General features: G+C 39.3%; 2 protein-coding genes across 4 annotated transcripts; one reads left to right on the top strand and one right to left on the bottom strand.

The window, feature by feature from the left end:
- Positions 1 to 2,196: 2,196 nt before the first annotated feature.
- On the bottom strand, positions 2,197 to 6,586 carry LOC105383578 (transcription regulator complex subunit bur6). The gene is made up of 5 exons (XM_011553651.3): positions 6,403 to 6,586; positions 6,230 to 6,302; positions 4,484 to 4,626; positions 3,871 to 3,947; positions 2,197 to 3,501 (listed from the first exon to the last, which is right to left on the bottom strand). The coding sequence occupies exons 1-5, from the start codon at positions 6,442 to 6,444 to the stop codon at positions 2,820 to 2,822; spliced, it is 1,017 nt and encodes a 338-aa protein (XP_011551953.3). The 5' UTR covers positions 6,445 to 6,586; the 3' UTR covers positions 2,197 to 2,819.
- A 327-nt stretch (positions 6,587 to 6,913) lies between these two features.
- On the top strand, positions 6,914 to 23,634 carry LOC105383579 (puff-specific protein Bx42). 3 transcript variants are annotated; one of them, XM_048632317.1, is made up of 14 exons: positions 6,914 to 7,015; positions 7,361 to 7,515; positions 7,728 to 7,885; positions 8,217 to 8,399; positions 8,895 to 8,974; positions 9,344 to 9,525; positions 10,978 to 11,089; positions 11,555 to 11,676; positions 12,487 to 12,622; positions 13,241 to 13,374; positions 16,293 to 16,434; positions 20,665 to 20,770; positions 22,476 to 22,615; positions 23,512 to 23,634. In XM_048632317.1, the coding sequence occupies exons 1-13, from the start codon at positions 6,999 to 7,001 to the stop codon at positions 22,611 to 22,613; spliced, it is 1,665 nt and encodes a 554-aa protein (XP_048488274.1). In that variant the 5' UTR covers positions 6,914 to 6,998; the 3' UTR covers positions 22,614 to 22,615; positions 23,512 to 23,634. The 3 variants fall into 3 exon arrangements, with proteins under 3 accessions (XP_048488274.1, XP_048488275.1, XP_048488273.1); XM_048632318.1 differs by having other exon boundaries at positions 22,476 to 22,617; positions 23,508 to 23,634; XM_048632316.1 differs by having other exon boundaries at positions 22,476 to 22,627; positions 23,515 to 23,634.
- Positions 23,635 to 23,912: the final 278 nt, after the last annotated feature.

The following is a 23,912-nucleotide window of genomic DNA, read 5'->3' as shown; positions in this document are numbered from 1 at the left end:
GTATTTATTGCTTGGGTGATTGTTATTGCCCGACTACGGCAAAGCGAAAAGGAGGGTTATGATTTTGACCGGTATGTTTACACATTCATTTAAGTACCTACTTATGTACTTAGTTACAACAAAAATGTACAATCATACCAAACTCAACAACGAATTCTATGTTTTTTTTTTTAGATAGGTTCATTGCTCGTTGAGGAATCTTGTTCAGCTTGACTTCAGTTTTTCTCGAATTTTTATACCAAAATATAGGCAATTTTCAGGATTGCAACAATGAAACCAAGACAGGTCATTATTAACTTCAGCTCCATACTTTAATCTTTACAAAAAATATTGTTTTACTTCTAAACATTAATTCTAAAACGACCAAACACATTTTAAGCCTAAACTTTAAACTCTACATCGTTTTCAAGTAAGTTATGTTTGACATACCTACTAACTGAAATCTCATTTTAATTGACTTTTGACCTAATTTCATCAAAATACAAACAACATAAGGGTGCAAATTGGTAGCCGACGACAAGACGTTGCAGTAAACGACGTGTCGGTACATCACTACAGGTTTCTATGTATTTGCTCATTTATAGCCAATTTATGCTAAGCATGCAAATCTGCTGTACATACAAGAAACCAATAGCGAAATTGCGTCAAGTTATCTGCTGCAACTGCATGTCGTCAACCACCCATTGTCACCTTAACACAATACAGACACTGCCCTAAATAAGATATTTGTACAAAACAAACACGCAAAGAAACATTCTTAACTTTTAAGGTAAGCATCCACCTTTCGACATCGTACGAAACGGACGCATCGCATTCAGTGTTATTTGTAAGTACTTATACAGGGTGTTGCAAAATTAGTATACTAAGCCGAAGCCTACATGTGAAATGTGTGCCCCCTGTAGAAATTCACACAAGTGCGTCCACTTCGTCGGCATTGCCGACGCCATTTCTCCGTATATTTATGAAAATCCGTTTGGTCCGATACGTACGATACCTAATAGGTGGACGCTTACCTTTTCACGGATATTACCATGACTCATATGACATCAAAAGCTGATTCTTAATAGAAACCTAAGTAAATGTATGATACAAGGTGTTTCGGTTTGAATGCAATTTCAAAAATCGTATTGTAACTCGAAGGGATCGTCTCATAATTCTGGTCAACTTTTAGACTTTTTACCTCCATAATATTTTTTTGGGTTAAAATGTATTTTTTTAAATGGGAAGTTTGCTTTATTACCAATGGACGCCGTACAAAAAAATATTTCCTTAGATATAAATAAATAAAGAAATAATAAATAAATATGTGGGGACATCTCACACACGGCCATCCGACCCCAAGCTAGGCAGAACCTGTGTTATGGGTGTCGGACAGCTGATATATCTACACAAATACATAGATAGATAGATACTAAATATAAATATCAACACCCAAGACCCGAGTACAAATATCTGTCTTTAAACAAATATCTGCCCCAGCCGGGAATCGAACCCGGGACCATCGGCTCAGTAGTCAGGTCACTAACCACTACGCCATTCGGTCGTCGTATAGGTATAGTTACAATAAAATGTTTGAGACAGCCTGTATTTATTGCTATTTATTTGAAACACTGTGCATCTGCTATTTTTTACAATTCTATTTGAATTTACAGACACAATTTGCTCCATAAATATGTACACCAACGCTTTAATATTATGTACCTATCAAAATGTAAATTCAGAAACCTTGTTTGGTTGTTAATTTTATTTGTAAAGTTTGATTTTTACAAGGTACAAAAGAGTAAGTATTAGGTAAGTACATTTTTATGGAGCAGATTGTTTAAAGTTTAATCGGTCTACTGAATAGAAGTCTAGAAAACGAATCCTACCATTTTATCTGAGATATGAGAGCGCTAATTTTGGAAATCTATACTTTGTATTTTAATATTTAGAAATCTTGCTTGCTGAACCATAATAAATATTATTGACATAAATACGTATCGTAAACACCATACTAAGGCATACGCACAGAGTCCAACGCTAACTTTGCAATTGGCAAAAGATAAAAGATAACTTTTTTCAAGTGGTAGTACTATATCATTGTCAGAAATTACATAGAAATTTTGCCCTGATAATGTTGGAACTTTTTTCTGTTGCGAAGTTACCGTTGTCGGACTCTAGATAGGCTAATCTAGAAGTTACTAAATAAAAAATAATCTTAATAAAAAATAAACTAATACGAGCTCTATAACAACTATTCGAAAGACCTTTAAAGCGCTCTCAAAGGCAGTTATAGTCTGTTTTTCTTATCTCAGATACTAAATTGACAAATTCTTAACGGTTCATCAACTTTTCTGTTGATGAACCGTTCAGAATCTGTCAATTGAGTTCTTATCTGAGATTAAAAAACAGACTTTATATACCATCAACTACAATATTTTTTATTGTTTTTAAATACATTGTTTTAATCTACTTATCGTCGAGACTCCATTCTATTCTAGTTCACGAAAAAGTTGCAAAACTGTTTTAAAAAACTAAATGTACGCAATAAATATGGAAAATCATGAACATAAAACTATAATGTATACGCCTAACCGTATAAGTTTTGCACGATTTCTTTCTACAATGACAAGATCTAGGTAACATATCGTGAGCTAAGCCTCAATTAAATTCGCCATTTCAAGATTTCAGCATTTTGTGCACCTTTCCGATACGTATACTTAGTTACTTACCAAAAAAAACACAAAACTTCTGCAAAAAATCAACAAATAACCTCAAAATGGCGGCTCAAAAAAACATAACTTAGTAACACAAAACAAACTTAAATTAAAAACAAAAATTCACGTATCATAGTCCTCGTCAATTTGTAAATTGCCGGGACCTACGAAATCTAAATTAACTGACGAAGTTGATGGTTTTTCGACTTTTTTCGCGTCAATTTTCGCCTTAGAATTTTGCCTTGACAGAGGTTTTTTACTGGCCTCCTTAACTCCCACTATATTAGCGACATTCGAATCTAACACTTTAATCTCAGGTACAGCAAGATTTTTACTAAAATCTATATTCAATATCGGCGCTATAGGATTAACAGGCGTATTAGGCGCCGAAACATTATTATTCAAAGACATTAACGTTAAATTATGAATTTTCACATCTGGCGTCTTTGGCACTGGAATTGTGACCCTCTGCTCCAACTCAACCGGGTTCAAAATCGTGTAACTTGAAGTAGACGGTTGGGTGGTTGAATACGTTGGATTTAACGTTATAACGCTTCTCGGCTCATCCACTAAAGTCTCTTGGTAGAAATTTGCCGTTCTCACTGGTAAGGTTTCTAGATCTTTTTTCGTTAGATCCATGGCGGCTTCTAAGGAGATGATGGTGGAGGTGGATGTCCCGGGTTCGATGTCTGACCCCAGTTTGTCTCTGGAGTTGAGTATGGTTTGTAGTTTGACGTCTGAACTGCTTGAGCTGTTTGAGTCTTCTCGAGCGATGCGGCGAGGCGCCACTGAGGCGTCAGAAAACCTGGAAATTATAAGAATAAAACATTTAACAACAATACGCAATATTGAAGTTAACACTTTGTAAGTTATTTATAGTTTTCGCTAGAGGCGCCACTGTGCACTGAAGTACTACCTAATCAAATTTGAATTGTTTTCGTGACTTATTAAAGACTGTGCCAGAAAACCAAAACGTGCATAAACATTTCATTCGTTATCACGTCGATAAACTCGTTTGCGCGTTAAAAGAATCACAGCGCCGTATTTACGGCGAACCGCGATATATAGGTACTGACGTTTATCTACGTCGATAATGAACCCGTGTATCAGTAGCAGGCTATATTCTTCTGGTACGATATGGGATTTAATGGGAAGGGCTAAATTTGACAGTTACCTCGAGGAATTTGGTGAGCTTTCTGCGCTCATCATCTCTTTCTCCTCCGCCGCCGACACATCTGGGATGTTCTTTACCTGAAATTCAATAAAAAGCACTCATTAACATTTTTAATCACCTCTATAGTGGACAATAAGACTGTAAGGGTGCGCTCCCATTAGAGCTATGCTATGTGGACCAATGAATATGATTAATAGATATCAAACGCATCCGTAATATTGCACACCTCTGGTGGAAAAGCACCCTAAGGAATGGATTGGCTAGATGCGAATTAGCCCAATAGCTGTGTGCTACGGGAATCAGCCTGAATATATGAGTCATCATCATGATACAATAATTGTCCACTGCTCAACACATTTCCCTCCTACCACAACCAAAATACACACACAACCCCTAAATAGCCCACTACGGGACATGGGTCTCCTCCAAGACTGAAAGGTAATTGCCATAATTTCCACACCATCAAACAACACAAACATTTAACATCAAAGACACAATAAAAAACTGTTGTGGCTGGGAATCAAACCCCAAACCCTCAGCATGGCAGTCAAGACCCACCAACCACCACACCACCCAGTCATCACTCACCACCACAAATTTAAAAACCACGTACCAAATCATGAAGAAAGTCGAACCGCTGCTCTGCCAGTATGCACTGTTTCACGTGGGCCGGACTGAGGGTCTTGGCGTTTCTGGACAGGGTCACTTGCATCGCCTTGCCCAGGAGGGACTGGACGAAGAGCTCCAGGGTGCGAGGTGTGAGCGGTTAAGGAATTATGTGGAAGTTTGTGTTTAAATAACTTAATTACTTAAATTACTTAATTACCATATGCGAAAACTATTAAATGGCTCTTAGATGCATCATATAAATGTAAACTAGTTTAAGATAGCTGTAAGTTTTCCGAATACGATAAAATAAAATAAATAAAAATAAAATTAGGAAAGACTCTTACTTAGTAAATAACTAGCTGTTCCCGCGAGCTTTCTTTGCCTTAAAAAGTTTTCACATGGAAATTCTGTGACAAAAAGTAGCCTGTTTGTTAATCCAGGGTGTCAGCAAACTCCATACCAAATTTCATTAAAACCAATTCAGCCGTTTTGACGTGAAGAAGTAACAAACATACGCACATACAAACTTTTGCATTTATAATATTAGTAGGAGTAGGATATAAACTGAAAAAGTACACAACCATTAAAATTCTTTCATCATACTAATGCTACATTATCCCTCAGGGCTACTTCATTTCCTCAAATTAACATGGGAAACCTATTATAGGCACAGTGTAAAAGATATTAAGTAAATAGGTAGTATAATCTAAAACATGGGTTTGGCACTGAGTCATGGAGAACATAATTACTATAATTGGAAACACTTTGATGTAAACCTATATGTACATTTTAATTAACCAATTATGATAAAAGTAAGTATCAGAAATTAAAAAAAACGAAGTAATTGTTATTCTTGATAACCAAGTTAATTTAAACAGAGGTTAAACTTAAAATATATGGATGTAAGAAATTAATTTACAGTAAGCTATCACATCCCATTCTTCTTCTTCTTCTTAGCATATTGGTGATAAAGAATAATTAGGTTAGGTTAGGCACCTAGGGTTTTTCACCATGCTGAAAGAATTAGCCAATCAGTGTTGGTTCCTGACTGCCCGGGATTCAGTCTGGACTTTTAGAACCATTATTTCCGACATAATATGCCTCTGGTAGGCTTCTTTGATGCACCCATTGATGGACATGGATGTAGGACTGTTATTTAAGCCTTCCCTATTGCATGTCTGTGTCATCAATTTCAGAGCCGTAGACCGACTTACATACAGATATTTTGATAATGCAATACCATCAAATCAAGCTTATAACATATCACTTTTTGCCATAAAAAATTAGGGCATGTCACACATACAGTAAATTATTGAGTGTGATCTGACTAACTAAGTACTTAAAAATTAGAAGGAATCTGAAAATTATTCCTATGTGCCACTTATTTATAAGTTTGTGATCTTTTTTACCAATATGGGGGTAGACAGTTTCTGTAAATATAGAGTCTCATGTCATACCATGTAGTCAATAAACCATAAAAGGGACTTTTAATAGATGTAATGTTGAATAACAAAAAAGTATGTCATACCAATAAGATTAAGTAAATACCAAGAATAAGCATATCTTATTTACTTCTGTAGTTTTAAACACCTTGTGAATTGATTATAAGATTTAAATCTTACCTGTACAACTGATCTTACAGTAATTAATTTCCTGAAGAATTACGAATAACAACATTATTTATTTTGTCTGCAAAAATGGTCACCAAACATTATTTCTGTGATGTAATTACTCGTATTGAAAAGGATATAAATTATGATAGGCACGGCTTGCGCCACTTTCCCCACTTCCTCGTCAGTCTGCATTATCTTCTTGATTCGCCCCTACAAACAAATAGACACAATATCAATCATCTACTACATACAGTAAAACAAATCCATATTTTTCGTTCCTACGTCGTTCTGGAGCCGTTTTAGCACTTACAGCTGGGAACCTGGCATTGTATTTACGCTTCTTTGACGGCATAATAGCAAATTGATCCTTTCAACACTTATTTTCAATTAAAATTAGCTCAATTTTGTGTCGGACATCGTATCTTCTCGCGCATTTTTGAGGTTATAAAAGGGGGACGTTCGCATCTTCTTCATTTATATACGATTCTGACAGTTTCTTTCCATGATCTATTTTTTTAATGGAAATGAGAAAAGTTGTATGAATTTATTATTTTAAATTATAACATTTTAATGAATTTCATAAGATGTAAAATAATATATTAATTAAATTAGATTTCCACAAAATGAAATGATGGATTTCCTAAATAATAAGGTAGGTATATAATTATTGTTCCAAGCTCCAGCATATTTTTTTGAAGTTACAAGAATGTTGTAGTGGTAGAGTAGCAGGCAGTAGAGTAAAAAACAATCGATTATTCAGTGCATTCCAAGAACATTATGATAGTAAAAATAGGTAAATATTAAAATACAAATAGCACGATTGACAGAATGTCAGAAGAGTTTAAAAATTTCTGAACGACAAATTTAACTTTTTTACGAAAAAAAAAACTCATCCAAAAAGGCAAAATGGCGTCGTTGTCGAGGTGTGTTGCATTTTATTTTATTTCGTATTGTTTTAGACTTTTTAACACGCAAACTCATTTTATTTAATTATTTATTATCCCGAACTGTTTATTTATAATTTTACATGGATTTAGGTACTGTTTTTCCTCTCAGAAGCCTCCCCAAACATGATTATTATTGTATCCAGGTTTAGGAAATATTTCACAAATTCTAGCTCATATCTTTAGTTTTAAAATCATATTAACAATCCAAATAAACCTACAGGAATATTTTTAAACATGTTTTCATAAAGCCAACCTTTTCTATGGTAAGTAAACAAAAACTTTTCTAACCTATCCGTTGTAACGTAAATTATGATTTTTCAGCCTTTTGCCTGCTCCAACGCAGCAGATTTGGGACCGTGATGATGAGAGGAAGGCGGCCCAGCGAGTGGGAAGCGCCCTTGTGGTCTCTCAGACTAACATACCGCCGTATGGCGAGAGAAAAGGATGGGTACCTCGCAAAGAGGAAGATTTTGGAGGTAAATCCATCATATTGCTATGATTTTTTGTATTTCAATTGTGTAAATGTTGTTTTTATGTGCAATTGCTGATGCTTTACCTCCTGTAATGTTTTAATATTAAAATTACTAGCACACAGGTAGTTCATAGCCTTGTTCCTGCTAACATCACCAAAAAATACTAAACCCATTCGAAAATCAACATACAAACCAAACATCACATCTTTCCTCAGACGGTGGAGCATTCCCCGAGATCCATGTGGCACAGTACCCGCTGGGTATGGGTGTCCGAGGGGCGGAGAGCACGTCCAATGCGCTGGCTGTACAGCTTGATGAGTCCGGCAAGGTTAAATACAGTGCTATAGCAAGGCAGGGACATGGAGCTGACAAGGTTGGTTTTGTGAAGTTTCACTTTGTGTGTATTGTTAGTTAATGAGGTGTCAGTGAGGCACAAAATGCTCCCCATAGATACAGACAGAGTCTGCTGAATGGTCAGATTCCATCAGCGAGGTTGTAAGGATGGGTTACACAGTGGATAAAAGCAGAACAGGACCAAAAAAGTTGGTTTGACAAAAGGAGACCTAAATACATAAAAGATGGTTATTTTATTTATGACTAAACGCAATGGGAAGTTCAATACATATTAGAAAATTAACTAATATTACATATAATCAGCTCAAAAAACTTCTTAATCTCGCCTAATCAGCCTCAAAACTTTGCAGATAATCTACTCGAAACTCACCGACCTGCTGCCCTCGGAGGTGTTAGCGGAGGATGACCCGTCTCTACAGAAGCCCAATGAAGAGGACATAAACGAAGTGACAGAGAAGACTCGGCTAGCGCTGGAGAAGCTGACTAATGCTAAGATATCCGCCGCTATGCCTGTGAAGGCTGTTAGCAAACTTGTAAGTTGATGTTTCTGTTTAGTGCTGAAGACTTGATTTTCTTTCAGTACGCCCTGAACAAAATTTTGTTTGCTGAAAGACTTACCAAACAAATAATAGTGTTTTGACAAAAGTACCTATAGATGTTAATTTTCATCTTTTTATTTGGCTATCCATTGAAACAAATCATGGCAACTGTGCTAATTAGAAAAAACTTAATACAATGAGGTTTTATGCCACCACCAGATAAATTGGCATCACTATATTTTTTCTGTATGTAAGTAAAAGTTCTCCAGCCAGCCACAAAAGTCTCCTCTAAACACAGACTGTCCAAAACACACCTTACTCAAGGTTCTATTTCCAATCTGATAAGAATATTCTCTCCAAGCTGGTTATGGCGACAGCTTATGGCTGCATTTCCACCACAAATCTTCGAGCAATATCATCAAATCTATATCAGTCCGTACAGGACACATCACCACTATAAGCCGCTGATAGTACTAACCCACGTTGCAGGCCCCGGCCCAGTACATTCGCTACACGCCAGCCCAGCAAGGAGGCGCTTTCAACTCGGGAGCCAAACAGAGGGTTATACGGTAAGGGATTTAATATTGTCTTTGTTGACTTATATAAATAAGAGTTCATAATATGAACACAGATAAAAATTGCTTATTGAACGACAGTCTACGTCTTTTCACGGTATTAGTGGTAATCTAGCTAGGAGCGCCACAACATTCTTGAATACTATTCTCTAGGTCACAACACTGTTGAATACCGCTCTGATGTGGCTAGTCATCGTCCATTGGCATAGTTGTTCACTGCTGGGCATAGGCCTCACCACCGCAGCGCCACAACACTCTGTCCTCGGCTTTCCTCATCCAGCCACTACCACTTGTCTTAGCTTGTATGTTCAGCGAGTTATAGGTCGTTCTACAATTTTAACCACCACAATCTATCCCCAACAGTATGGTGGAAGCCCAAACCGACCCCATGGAGCCGCCCCGCTTCCAAATAAACAAGAAAATTCCCCGCGCGGCCCCTTCCCCCCCCGCCCCCGTGCTGCACTCCCCCCCGCGCCGCGTGTCCGTCAAGCAGCAGCGGGACTGGAAGGTGCCCCCATGCGTCTCACACTGGAAGAACGCTAAAGGTGAGATTGTAGTCTTAGAGAAGCGAAAAACGTCTGCTTTGTAACGCAAAAATTGCGTTTATAGATACTGGAAGAACGCTAAAGGTGAGATGACAGCATTCTAACGAAAAAAATGCGTTTATTGCCATTGGAAGAACGCTAAAGTTAACATTATGACGATAAAAGAAGTGAAAATTGCGTCTATTGGCGAAGAAAATGCGAAAAAGACAGGGTTGATCCGAGAAACGATAGAAAGCTGCTATTGCAATAATTGCGTTTTTAGATACTGGAAGAACGCTAAAGGTATTTTTATGTACAAAACTGGGTGAAATAGATAGCAAAAATTGGGTTTCTCAACTGAAACTATGAATTAGAATGCTGTGGATTCAGCGTTCTAATGCAAAAATTGCGTTTTAGATACTGGATGAACGCTAAAGGTGACATTGTAGTGGTAGATGTAGATAGAGGACCGAAAAACGCGCTTATTACCTTAAAACACGCCATGTTATTCGACTAAACAAATAAACAAGAAGCTCCCCCGCGCCGCCCCCTCCCCCCCCGCGCCCGCGCTGCACTCGCCCCCGCGCCGCGTGTCCGTCAAGCAGCAGCGGGACTGGAAGGTGCCCCCGTGTGTCTCACACTGGAAGAACGCTAAAGGTGAGATTATAGTGATTGATGAGGGAAAATTGGGTTTATTAGCGAAGAAACTAAGTGAAAACGCTAGCTTTTAACGTAAAAATAGAGTTTATAGCCACTGGAAGAACGCTGAAGGTGAGATTGTATATAAAATCTGAAAAAGACAGGGTTGATCCGAGAAACGACAGCTTTCTATTGCATTAATTGCGTTTTTAGATACTGGAAGAATGCTAAAGGTAACATAAAGTTGGTGTGGCTGTGTTCGCCTGGACTCAACCGTGTATTGATGTGTATACGGCATTTAAATTTTAGCTGTGTGGAGAGATACATTCCCTTAAATCTGGAGAGCCGAGCGCAGCGAGGCAATACTAAACTTACCGGCATTTGCTGAAACCTAGAGAGCCGAGCGGAGCGAGGTCATATAAACAAACTACGCATTTCCTAAAACCTAGAGAGCCGAGCGAAGCGAGGCAATCTAAACTTAACCAGCATTTCCTAAACCGTTACACCGAGCGTAGCGAGGCAATACTAACCTTACCGGCATCGGGATTTTCTAAAAGCTAGACAGCCGAGCGGAGCGAGGCCATACATCTAAATTCGTTTTCGCTCGTCTTTAGAAACTTTACCAGCACTTTCTAAACCCCAAAGACCAATTCATGAAATTAAATTAGGAAAAGGCGTATATACTTGAAACAGTAAAATACAGTCTTAAATTCGCATATCTTAAACTACGTAAACGTAGGAACACCTAAGACAGTAGAAACACTTACGCCACCACGAGTCTAAGCTCTTAGGGTAAAAAATAACTAACCATATACTTCTCTTATCATTCCCCAGGGTACACGATCCCGCTGGACAAGCGTCTGGCGGCGGACGGGCGAGGCCTGCAACAGGTGCACATCAATGAGAATTTCTCCAAATTGGCCGAGGCGCTGTATATTGCAGACAGGTAAGAGAGTTCATTGAAGAAATTTACGTGCCGCGCAAACAGCGACTGACTGATCCTAAACCCTATCACGGGGAAAGTCATCTGATACAAACAAAAAATACCCTTATTTTAATGTAATAAGGGTTCTGTCAGATATCTTTCCCCGTGAAACAAGGTTCCACTGCAGTGTTTTTCACGGACACGCTAAGAAGAAGCGAGTACCGCTAACCTGACTAGACAATTTAGTAATGTAAAAGGGTTGATGGGCTTCCAAATAATAAAGACAAATAGTAGGCGGACTGAAATTATTTCGTAGGTAAGGGCCGTAAAGCCAGTTACGGATAGCAATAACTATGATAATGCCAAGATTTTCAATACCGCTAAAGCAGAAAGAGTTAGGCCACCACTGGACAATAAATTATGTAGTACAAAGTTGTACATGGTCTGTAAATAAATATATTTTTATGAATAACTCGTGTGTTTCAGGAAAGCCCGAGAGGCCGTCGAAGCGAGAGCCCAGCTGGAGCGAAGACTCGCGCAGAGAGAGAAGGAGAAGAAAGAGGAGCATCTCAGGATGTTGGCTCAAAGGGCCAGGGACCATAGAGCTGGTGCGTTGAGTTTCTTTATACGTATACAGGATGTTGCAAAAAGGGTATTCTAAGCCGAAACCTACATGTGCAGCATGGTATACCTATCTAAGCCAAAAATGAAATCATTTTCCATAGAAATTTTGTTACTATTAAGTAATTATTTTCGTGAATTTTGACATTCTGATTTCATTTCCGGGCTTAGATATAACTTGCTGCACACGTAGGTTTCGGCTTAGTATACTTACCCTTTTTGCAACACCCTGTATACGATCTTTGATAAACAATACTAACTAGATGGAGCGTCGTGCAAAAGGAACGTCTTGATAAATATCACCCCACTTCTTATTTTTATTTAGTTATGTTAGAAGATTTATAATATTATTCATTGATACAATTATAATTGTTGTCATTAGGTCATTTTAGGTTACATAAAATAATAAACAAAATGCGGACATCATTTAGCTTTGTTTTGTACCCATAATGACGCCATTCGGTCGACATATATGACGACCGAATGGCGTAGTGGTTAGTGACCCTGACTACTGAGCCGATGGTCCCGGGTTCGATTCCCGGCTGGGGCAGATATTTGTTTAAACACAGATATTTGTTCTCGGGTCTTGGATGTGCCCGTAAAATGGCAATAGGCCCGCCCCCTATTACATTGGGACTAACATAACACTCTGGCGAAAAGTGGGTGCAGCAAAGCACCTCTGCCTACCCCGCAAGGGAGTACATTAGTACAAGGCGTGAGTGCGTGTGTGTGTGTTGAACCCATAACTTTACAGAACAAATCCTACCCCCCTCATTAACCCAGCCTCTCCCCATCAGGTATACGAGCTCCGGAAGACGATTTAGAGCCCGAAGACGAGAACCTGCCGGCGGCGGAGAGAGACAGACTGAGGGCGGAGAGACATAAGGAGCGACAGAGAGATCGGAACTTGGCGAGGGCTGCGCCTGATAAGAGGTGAGTCACATGTTTCATTTGCAGGGTGCAGTTTTGTCAGTTAACATAGCGAATATAGGTCAAAGAATGCATTTAGAAAGTGGTATTTTATCAGTCAGAAACAGTCGAAGTCACATAAATTTCCCAAAAAATGCTATTGTGTAATTCGTCGCATAAAAGTAAAAGGTACATTGAGAAGCTTACGGTAAGATCACGGATAAACTTTCCACCTGTATAACATTCTGAAACAGTAACTAGAGCCAGTAGATGAGTATCTACCAGTGCAACGGGGCGAGATACTAGGAACGTCATTAACGCAAAATTTGAAGATTACAGCTTCATAAACTGCCAATATACGAAAAAACCCAAACCTTTTCCATTAAAAAACAACCTCATCCCATCAAAACTCGTTGAAATAACATCCCAACTAATATTATAAATGCGAAAGTAACTGTCTGTCTGTCTGTCTGTCTGTTACTCTTTCACGCCAAAACTACTGAACGGATTTGAATAAAATTTGGTATACATATTGTCTAGACCGTGAGAAAGAACACAGGCTACTTTTTATCCCGGAATTCCCACGGGATTTTTTTTAAGGCGAAGCGAACAGCTTGTTTTAAATAAATTGTTATTCCACAGATCCAAGCTAGCCAAGGACCGCGAGCGCGACATCTCGGAGCAGATAGCGCTGGGGCTGCCCGCCAAGGCGGCGCCGGGCTCCGACGCCATGTTCGACCAGCGCCTGTTCAACAACTCCAAGGGACTCGACAGCGGTATGTCGGTGTTAGGGTGGCTTACCTCATTATTTGTCTAGGTCGATTTTGGGGTGGTTTACCTGATTATTTTGTCTAGGTCAATGTTAGGGTGGTTTACCTTATTATTTGTGTGTGTCGATATTAGGGTGATTACCTCATTGTTTTGTCTATGCCAATGATTGGTTGCTTACCTGCTTTCTGACGGTCGAATGGCGTAGTGGTTAGTGGCCCTGACTGCTATGCCGAAGGTCCCGGGTTCGATTCCCGGCTGGGGCAGATATTTGTTTAAAGACAAATATTTGTACTCGGGTCTTGGGTGTTGATATTTATATTTAATATCTATCTATCTATGTATTTGTGTAGATATATCAGCTGTCCGATACCCATAACACAGGCTCTGCCTAGCTTGGGGTCGGATGGCCGTGTGTGAGATGTCCCCACATATTATTACATATTATTATAATGTTATTGCTCTTACCTCATTATTTTGTCTATGGCAATGTTAGGGTGGTTTACCTCATTATTTGTCTAGGTCAATGTTAGGGTTAGTATGTCGATATTAGGGGTGCTTACCTCATTATTTTGTCTATGGCAGTGTTAGGGTTGTTTACCTCATTATTAGTCTGGGTCAATGATAGGGTTGCTTACCTCATTATTTATGTGTGTCGATTTTAGGGTGGCTTACCTCATTATTCGTCTACGCCAATGATAGGGTAGCTTACCTCAGTCTGTGTGTAGAATAGAATAGAATAGAATAGCGACATCTCGGAGCAGATAGCGCTGGGGCTGCCCGCCAAGGCGGCGCCGGGCTCCGACGCCATGTTCTACCAGCGCCTGTTCAACAACTCCAAGGGACTCGACAGCGGTATGTCGGTGTTAGGGGTGCTTACCTCATTGTTTGTGTGTGTCGATTTTAGGGTGGTTTACCTGATTATTTGTCTAGGTCAATGTTAGGGTTGCTTACCTCATTATTGGTCTATGGCAATGTTAGGGTGGCTTACCTCATTATTTATCTATGCCAATGATAGGCTAGCTCACCTCAGTCTTTGTGTAGAATAGAATAGAATAGAATAGCGACATCTCGGAGCAGATAGCGCTGGGGCTGCCCGCCAAGGCGGCGTCGGGCTCCGACCGGTCCATGTTCGACCAGCGCCTGTTCAACAACTCCAAGAGACTCGACAGCGGTTAGTAACACGCAGAATTTGAATGTGGCTTACGAGTAAATTAATAGCTCCGACGAGACGACGAGCTTACGAGTTTAAATAATAGCTCCGACGCTTCTCGGACCTAACGGTCTGTGGAGTACACTTCCGAGTGAGGTGGAGGTAGATATTCAAGCGTTTGATTATAAAAAATGGCCGCTTCTGTTGAGGGGATATTACTAGAGATGCCACGAATATTCGGCAACTATTCGGTATTCGGCCTATTCGGCCAGTTTTTTCAGTATTCGGTATTCGGCCGAATAGTGCGTACTATTCGGGCCGAATACCGAATAGTAAAACATGTAAAAAATTACTTTAAAGTTATTTTAATCAAAATTGTGTATTTATTTCCAAATCACAACATTTTAGTACTTAAAATTTATCAGTAGTAAGTTGTGCTGGATAAAAACGAGCATTTCAGCATTTTTTGGTAGCCCACGATGGACAACATTTCATTTTCTTTACCCTATATTTTTATTAGCTATTCGGAAAGATTATAGAAAATTAGTGGACCCGTATTTTTTTATTTTGTATATACATTAATTTTTGCATGTTATTTTTAACTTTAAAGTTTATTATTTTAAAACCGGAAGTGAAGTCACATATAAGGATCAATTTTTATTTTTGTCTATTGCCTGAGTCTCGAAAAAAAACATAAATGACACTGACAAGTGACATTTAAACTTTGTTTACATGCCAACCAACAAATGGGTCATTTTCAAATGACATTGATATTTCTGATTATGGAAAGTAGGTACTTATCATGTAAAAAAATAAGCAGAAGCATTGTTTCAGCTGTGTAGGCGGTGGCATGCTCTGGGACATATTATATAGAGGTCATCTGTTAATAATAAATAAATAAATAGTCAGAAAGTGTCAGAACAGAATTAATGAAAATGACCCAAATAAACAACAACGTCACGCTAAAACGTCAAATTCAATCAAAAATGAAAGTGACAGTTACTTTGTTTTTAAATCTATAGGCTTTGATCAACAAAATGCATCGCACCTGATGCATGACGTCATCAGCACTTTTTTACTATTTTATGATTTTCTCGAAAATGATACATCCAAAAAATACAAAAACATTTTTTTTGTTTCCTTTAGAGCTAAATCTCGAAATGGTTTTCGATTTATAGCAGCTTTAGTTTTTTGAAATGTTGTCCATTGCGCTTTTCATTGTAACCATCCTCAGAAAATAACCTCTCACTATAAACGCTACTTCCAGGTGAAGAAAGTTTTTGCAAATTTCAAAAGGTTCAGGTATTGTTTTTTGTTTGCTGACCACCACTTGTAAGGATCGGCTATCCGATCTAGGCGAACTATTATCAAATAAAAATTCAACTCTTTGCCACAGCATTCTGCCTCCTAGTAATTAGCATTTCTCATATAATCTGTAGCGACTTCTTCAAAGCAGTTCCAGGAACAAAAAAAACAGGTTGTAGCGCCGAATATTCGGCGCTTCGGCCGGCAGCGTCGCCGAATATTCGGTATTCGGTATTCGGCCAATTCACTATTCGTGGCAACACTAGATATTACTATCCTTATTAAAACAAGAATGCACGGTTTTCCTTAATGGGTCAGCAAAATGGGCTACATTGGCCACAGCAGCGCAAACAAAAACTTATGACCAACTGAAACTATCTTCAACTGAAATATGTATTTTACTGACTGTACTCTGTTCAGACTACCTACAACTTGCCTCTACTCTAAAACCTACCCTTTTACCCCCAGGCTACGGCGACGACGAAGCCTACAACGTATACTCAGCGCCGTGGCGTAACCAAGATGGCGTCGGCGCGCACATCTACCGGCCCACGCGCGCCGCCGACAACGAGCACTACAGCCGGGACATGCCCAACGCTAATACTAGACGGTGAGTGAAGTGGAGTCAGCTGGTGGTCAAAGCTGGTCGAATTCGACCACGGATTCTGAAACAATGACGGAGATAGCTAAACGGAATTTCGACCACAGACATGCATTTCGGTCGAATTTCGACCAACGGTCTTTTCTGGTCGAATTTCGACCACCGTTCCTTTTTGGTCGAAATTCGACCACTGTCTTACTTGGTCGAATTTAGCATTCTTGACAAATTTCGACTAGAAACAAGCTCTTTTGGTAGAATTTCGGCCACTGATACAAATTGATCGAATTTCGACCACGGACCAGTATACGACCGCTATTAGAGCGCCGGTCTGTATTCTGTACATGACGACGAAGCCTACAACGTATACTCAGCCCCGTGGCGTAACCAAGATGGCGTCGGCGCGCACATCTACCGGCCCACGCGCGCCGCCGACAACGAGCACTACAGCCGGGACATGCCCAACGCTAATACCAGACGGTGAGTGGAGATAGCTGGTCGAAACTGGTCGAAGCTGGTAAAACTTCGACCAGAATCTGAAATAATTACGGAGATAGTTCGACCACAGACATGCATTTCGGTCGGCAACGGAATTTCGACCACAGACATGCATTTCGGCCACTTGTATTGACAATATTTACTGTAATTGTGATTTTACTAATCATTCTGTAATCAATTGTTTACCATCCGACCACAGTGGGCAAATTATTACGTTTCCTTGTACTTTTGAACGTAAGTCAGCCACTTTCAAGTTCAGACCAGTAACATCATACAGAATTGATAAGTTTAAATCTCGATTGAACAGTAAACTTGACTACTGTAGAAGCTCTGAAAGAAATCCCAATGATGCCTTTAAGGAAATATTTCAAGGTTTGTCTCAAGAATTTGAAAACGTGTTCACTAAAAAAGAAGTAGATGTTAATTGTAAACTATGTCTTAATGACTGGGCAACATCGGGAATTTATAAGAGCAGACGTAAATTATATGATCTCTATGAACAGCGTACATTTACTCATGACGATAACTTTAGAGATTATGTAAAGAAATATACAAAGATATTCAAAGCCGTTTGCCACCAAGCTAAATCAGATTATATAAATAGAAAGATTAAAAACTCTAATAACAAGATTAAAACCGTATGGAATATCATTAATACTGAAACCGGGAAGAATAAACCACGTGATTTAAATTTTGAACTTAAAATTAATGATAAAATTGTTTCATCTAGTGAAGAAGTGGCTTCCGTCTTTGAAGATTTTTTCCGTAGTATACCGATAGCTACAACTGAGAACCTTGATTCATCTTGCGCTGAAGCTGAACGTTTCCTAAGAGGGAATGCACCGCCTTGCGATCTCGACTTTCAATTTAATGGTATAAATACACAGACCATAATTACCACTTATAAAGAATTAAATTTAAAAATGACAGAAGACTTATGGGGTATGCCCGTTAAAGTTATTAGTCATGTTATTGATATCCTAGCACCCCACTTGGCTAATCTTTTTAACAGATGCATTGAGGTCGGTGTATTCCCCGATTTGATGAAACTTAGTAAACTAATACCGCTTTTTAAATCTGGTGAGAAAAATGATCCCAATAATTTTAGGCCTGTATCAGTTTTGCCAGTACTGAGTAAAATATTTGAAAAAATTATGCTGCATCAAATGCTTTCGCACTTTAGTATTCACGGCCTTCTCCATAACCAACAGTTCGGTTTCACCAAAGGTCGATCTACAACTGACGCTGGTGTCGCGTTGGTCAAACACATATTTAGTGCTTGGGAGGAACGTCTTGATGCTGTGGGTGTATTTTGCGATCTATCGAAAGCATTTGATTGTGTGGATCATGCCACTCTACTTATGAAACTTAAATATTATGGGCTAACTGGCAAAGCTCTTACATTATTGGAATCATACTTGAGCAACAGAACTCAACTAGTTGACATAAATGGAGTGCGTTCGGCTGGCTGTCCTGTCAGTATGGGTGTTCCCCAAGGCTCGATTTTAGGACCATTCTTGTTTCTTGTATATGTTAACGATTTACCGTTTTTGGTAGATAAATTATGTGAGATAGTACTGTTTGCTGATGATACTTCACTTATATTTAAGTTGAAGCGACAAGAAGTCAATTTTGACAATGCAAACAGTACTCTTTCCATAGTTGCTAATTGGTTCACTGTAAATAATTTAGCTCTTAACTCCAAGAAAACAAAATGTATTAAATTCACTTTGCCTAATGTAAGACAAGTAGAGACATATTTGACATTGAATAACGATAAGCTAGAGTTAGTAAATGAAACGGTATTCCTGGGTATTACAATTGACTCAAAGTTGCAATGGGGACCCCATATTGAGAGGATAGCCGGTAGATTGAGTTCTGCAGCTTATGCGGTTAGAACTATTAGACAGTTAACAGATGTAGATACAGCCAGGCTTGTGTATTTTAGTTATTTTCATAGTGTTATGTCTTACGGAATTCTATTGTGGGGACGAGCGGCTGACATTAATCAAATCTTTGTTCTGCAGAAACGAGCAATTCGAGCCATATATGTATTAGGGTCTAGAATTTCATTAAGAGATACGTTTAAGGAAATAGATATACTAACTGTTCCATGCCAATATATCTATGAAAATATTATGTATGTTCGTAAAAACTTAAATTCATTTACTAAAGTAGGAGCCACTCACGGTATTGAGACCAGAAACAAAAATAAGTTGCTTTTCCCCACACTCAGACTTTCGAAAACAAACACATCATTCATGGGGAACTGTATACGTTTTTATAATAAATTATCAAATGAAGCAATAAACCTTGCTGAGCAAAAATTTAAGAATTATGTTAAAGCTACATTATGTATTAAAGCTTACTATAGTATAAATGATTATTTAAACGACAAAAACGCGTGGTCTTGTCCACCTCAGCTAAGGCTATTGAAAAAATGAAATGGATATAGGTACTTAAGTAAAATTGTAGGTACTAGATATAAGTAAAAATTGTAATAGATATAAGGAAAAAGTTGAAAAGATGCTCGAGGAGTTTCTTTCGCCATTTCTTTCCTTCTCAATGACGGGGCCTTTGTGAAATGGTGGTAGATGACTATCGACAAATAATTGTAAAATTTCACGTCGATTAAACCATTTGAATTTGAATTTGAATTCGGTCGAATTTCGACCAACGGTCGTTTCTGGTCGAATTTCGACTACCGGTCGTTTCTGGTCGAATTTCGACTACCGGTCGTTTCTGGTCGAATTTCGACTACCGGTCGTTTCTGGGCGAATTTAGAGCGTCGGTCTGTACCTATTCTGTATACGACGACGAAGCCTACAACGTATACTCAGCGCCGTGGCGTAACCAAGATGGCGTCGGCGCGCACATCTACCGGCCCACGCGCGCCGCCGACAACGAGCACTACAGCCGGGACATGCCCAACGCTAATACCAGACGGTGAGTGGGATGAGCTGGTCGAAGCTGGTCGAATTTCGACCATCGTTTGTTTGTGGTCTAATTTTGACCATCGTGAGTTTCTGGTCTAATTTCGACCACCGTTAGTTGCTGGTCGAATCTGGTCGAAATTCGACCAATGTTCTTTTCTTGTCGAATTTTGACCACAGGTCCTATCCGGTTGAATTTCGACCACTAACGAGCTCTTTTAGACGAATTTCGGCCACCGATTTTAATAGGTTGATTTTCGACCACGGACCAGTATACGACCGCTATTAGAGCGCCGCTCTGTATTCTGTACATGACGACGAAGCCTGCAACGTATACTCAGCCCCGCGGCGTAACCAAGATGGCGTCGGCGCGCACATCTACCGGCCCACGCGCGCCGCCGACACCGAGCACTACAGCCGGGACATGCCCAACGCTAATACTAGACGGTGAGTGGGGTGAGCTGGTCGATACATGGAGATTACTGGAGATACTGAAACCATGACGGAGATCGCTAAGCGGAGTATCGATCAACGGCGTGCCGCATTGGTCAAATTTCGACCACAGATTCTAGAACATTGTCTTAAGTAGCTAAGCTGAATTTCGACGGCAATGCCGCTAAGGTCGATCTGGTCGAATTTAGCAATCCTGTCAACGTAATCCTGTAGAATACGTATTCATTGTGACGCGTGGATATGCACGCGAGACGCGGGAAAATGGCGCGCAATCCGCATCCGTTATGGAATCCGCAAACAGTCTTACCATTACCACCAATCACCTATTCTAAAACCCCTATTTCTCCTACAATTCCAGGTTCGTAGCGGACAAGGAGTTCGCGGGCACGTCGGCGTCCAACTCGCGCGCCGGGCCCGTGCAGTTCGAGAAGGACGCCGGCACCGCCAGGGATGAGGCGCCTCCGGTATGTAGTGTTTAATATAATAATAATTCATTTATTTTCAAATATAATAGTAAAATCCATAAGATGAATTAGTTTTGAAATAGAAGGGTACAGGAAAAGAAGGGGCTCATTCATGTCAATTCTGAAGGCACAAATTCTATTTTTGGTGCTCTGAAAACCTAAAAATATTTGTTTAAAATTCGACTCTGAGTGGCCGTAAATCTATAAATACCTATATAGTTTGCTAGCACTAAAATTTGAATTTGTGCCTTCAGACTCAGTAACCATGACGGGGCGTCTTTTCCTGTACCCTTAGACCAGGTTTCTCATGATTCTGTTAGTTACAGTCTCAATAACGGATTTGCTGACGACGCGTTTAAGGATTATTACCCTTGTTAACTGGATGAGTCCCACGACGAAAATCTAACCGACCATTCATAAATCCAGCATTATGTGTATCATTCACTCATTTCCCTCACACTTCACTCAATATTCTGTCATATTCATTGAAATTTGTTGTCTATGTCTCTGTGATTTCAAACAACCTCAAACAACCAAACTTTTTGGTTTTGAGGTTGCCATGGTTACTATTTCTACCGAGGTTGTTTTTTGACATCCGTCATTGAAAATAATATTATTACGCCATGCCCTTTGAAAAACAATACAACGAACAAGATGGAGTGTCAGTGCAAAATAAACTTCTCGGGAAATAACATATCAATTTCTAAGTAAGGTCTTATTTTAAAATATTTTGTTAGAAGATTTTTCACTTAATTCAATAGTTCTCATTAAGTCATTAGGTTTAACTTCTTGAATCTACCTCTGTGGTCTAGTGGTAGAAGCTCAGCTTCATCACCCAGGGATCCCGGGTTCGATTTCCAGGTAGGGCCATCAATTTGTGTTTCTATATTGCGGTTCCAAGTTAGGTTAGGACATTAAATTAAATCTTTTATCTCGGTTTGACATTATATAAAACCCAGACAGTATTTCGCTTCATTTTTTATGTCACACAACATCTAGTTCGTATATTGTTTATCAAAGGCTCTGTTCATTTTTCCATCTTGAATCTTGACAGAATGAGTCACAAGTAAACAACCCGTTTGCCTGGTTACCGGTCTTAACCAAGTCTTAGCGGAACCCCACAGCAGCAATCAAGTTTATCACCCGATCAAGGGATTTAACCCCGTGATTTAGCATGGTGGGACACTCATTAACTTTAACGGTCCAAAATGTAACCAAACCGAGGTATTTTTAACCTAACCGAATGGTGTGAAATTAGGCCTTAAACTATTTTCTTTTTTATCGAGGCCCCATTAGTGCGTTGCATCGTCGCAGCGTCGCTGCATGTTTCTCATAATATTTTATGACCGTCCCATCGCGACGACGTTGACGATCGCAGCGCAACTCACCAATGGCGTCTGAACCTTAGGGGTGATTTCAATGGTAGTCACTGTCTAATACATTCAGACGTGACTGACAGCATCAGTATTTATTATGCCATTGATAGCCCTAAGGAATAATGGAGTTGCCCGTTTTGATACCAAACAACTAGGTAAATTCTAGTTTTTCCAAAAAAAATATTGACGGTAACTGTTGGAGAAATCCTTAAATCTCATTTTACCTAAAACATTTTCGCTTCTTTGGCCGACTTTTCAATGGCTTACAACCCTTACAAAATTACTTCACTTATAATTAATTTAATAATAAACAAATCTCCCACCAATAGCCGCGCCAGCCCGAGGCGGACTTCGACCCGTTCGGCCTCGACCGCTTCTTGAGCGAGGCCAAGCGAGCGGACAAGAGCAGCCGCAAGCGAGACCACCGCGAGCGCAACGACGACCGCAGCAAGAAGCGACGCGACTAGCACACGACACATAGGTAACTATATACTACTCTATATACTAGATATATAACATATGTAGTTGTATACCGGCCGGGAGTCGAACCCGGGATAGGTACTCTTGGCGGCCAACGATATTAGGTTGCAGAGGACGACGGGTCGCAATTCAAATTCAATCTCACTAGTCATTTTCACAATCCATCACGTCCCCACTGCTGGGGCACGGGTCTCCTTCCAATGAAGGAAGGGTTTTAGGCCTAGTCGGGGTTTGATGACCAATGTCACTAGTTAGTATTTCTATGGAATTAATTTACTGTAACTTCATGTCATGTCGTGTCGTCTGCCGCTAGACACTAACTACTTTACGACGACAGGCGCACAGAATTTTGTTTTTTGTATTTAATTGTTAGTAAATTCATAGCAAAATTGTTAATGTGATAAAACTAAAACCTGTATATGCGTACAAAATAAGTATCTATAGGAAGAGCGGAGTCTCCTGGCACAGGTGTTTCTAATACCTACTTAAAAGGAGGCTTCTGCAACTAGCATTTAAACAATTTTGAATTTGAATAACTATAGTAGGTACTATCTATGACAAGACGTCCCGAGACGCAAACAAGCGTTATGACGACTTTAGCAAAAAGCGACGACTAGCACAAGTACTATGAAAGCGGTCGGGTTTCTTGGACCCAAACTGTAAACTTCCTACTACAGCGACTCCGATTACTGAGGCAGTGACGGAAACTAATAGACGCAGAGTCATAGGGGGCCGGCGGGAGTCAAACCCGTTGCAAATAGCACCAAACACTGCCGCCATGTTTCAAAAATGTGCAAAAATCAGCTCTAGCAAGCGTCTACAGAACTTTATTTTGTAATATACAATGTTTAGCTTTATAATTTTCTAAAATATAGTGTTTTGTTTCAGATTCCAACGATTCATCGGATAGACAAGACAGCAAGCTAGAATGGTGTTCTAGATAGTAAATTAAGGTATACATAGCAATGTAATTATAATGTTTTTTTAAGTAATAAATAATTTAGAGTATTAGTTGTCTTTTCATTTGATTTAATCCCTTAGTACCTAATAGTATATATGTTATTTTTAAATGTTTTCTTGGGAGTCGACACTCAGCGATTCTGAAGGCAGAATTTAAATTTTAAGCCTGTCAAAAATTTAATTAGAAATATGGTATTCACACAGTTAATCATAAAGTGTAATTTTGAATAGACAAAATACCTTAGGGCGTATTGCACAACAAAGTTAAACAAAATTAAATAGTTTGTCTCTTGCTCTGTCAGTATGTCAGAGCAAGAGGTCATATA

This window comes from Plutella xylostella, chromosome 31 (genome assembly GCF_932276165.1).
Source record: "Plutella xylostella chromosome 31, ilPluXylo3.1, whole genome shotgun sequence".
NCBI classification, from domain to species: domain Eukaryota; kingdom Metazoa; phylum Arthropoda; class Insecta; order Lepidoptera; family Plutellidae; genus Plutella; species Plutella xylostella.
This window is presented reverse-complemented; position numbering and strand designations above follow the sequence as displayed.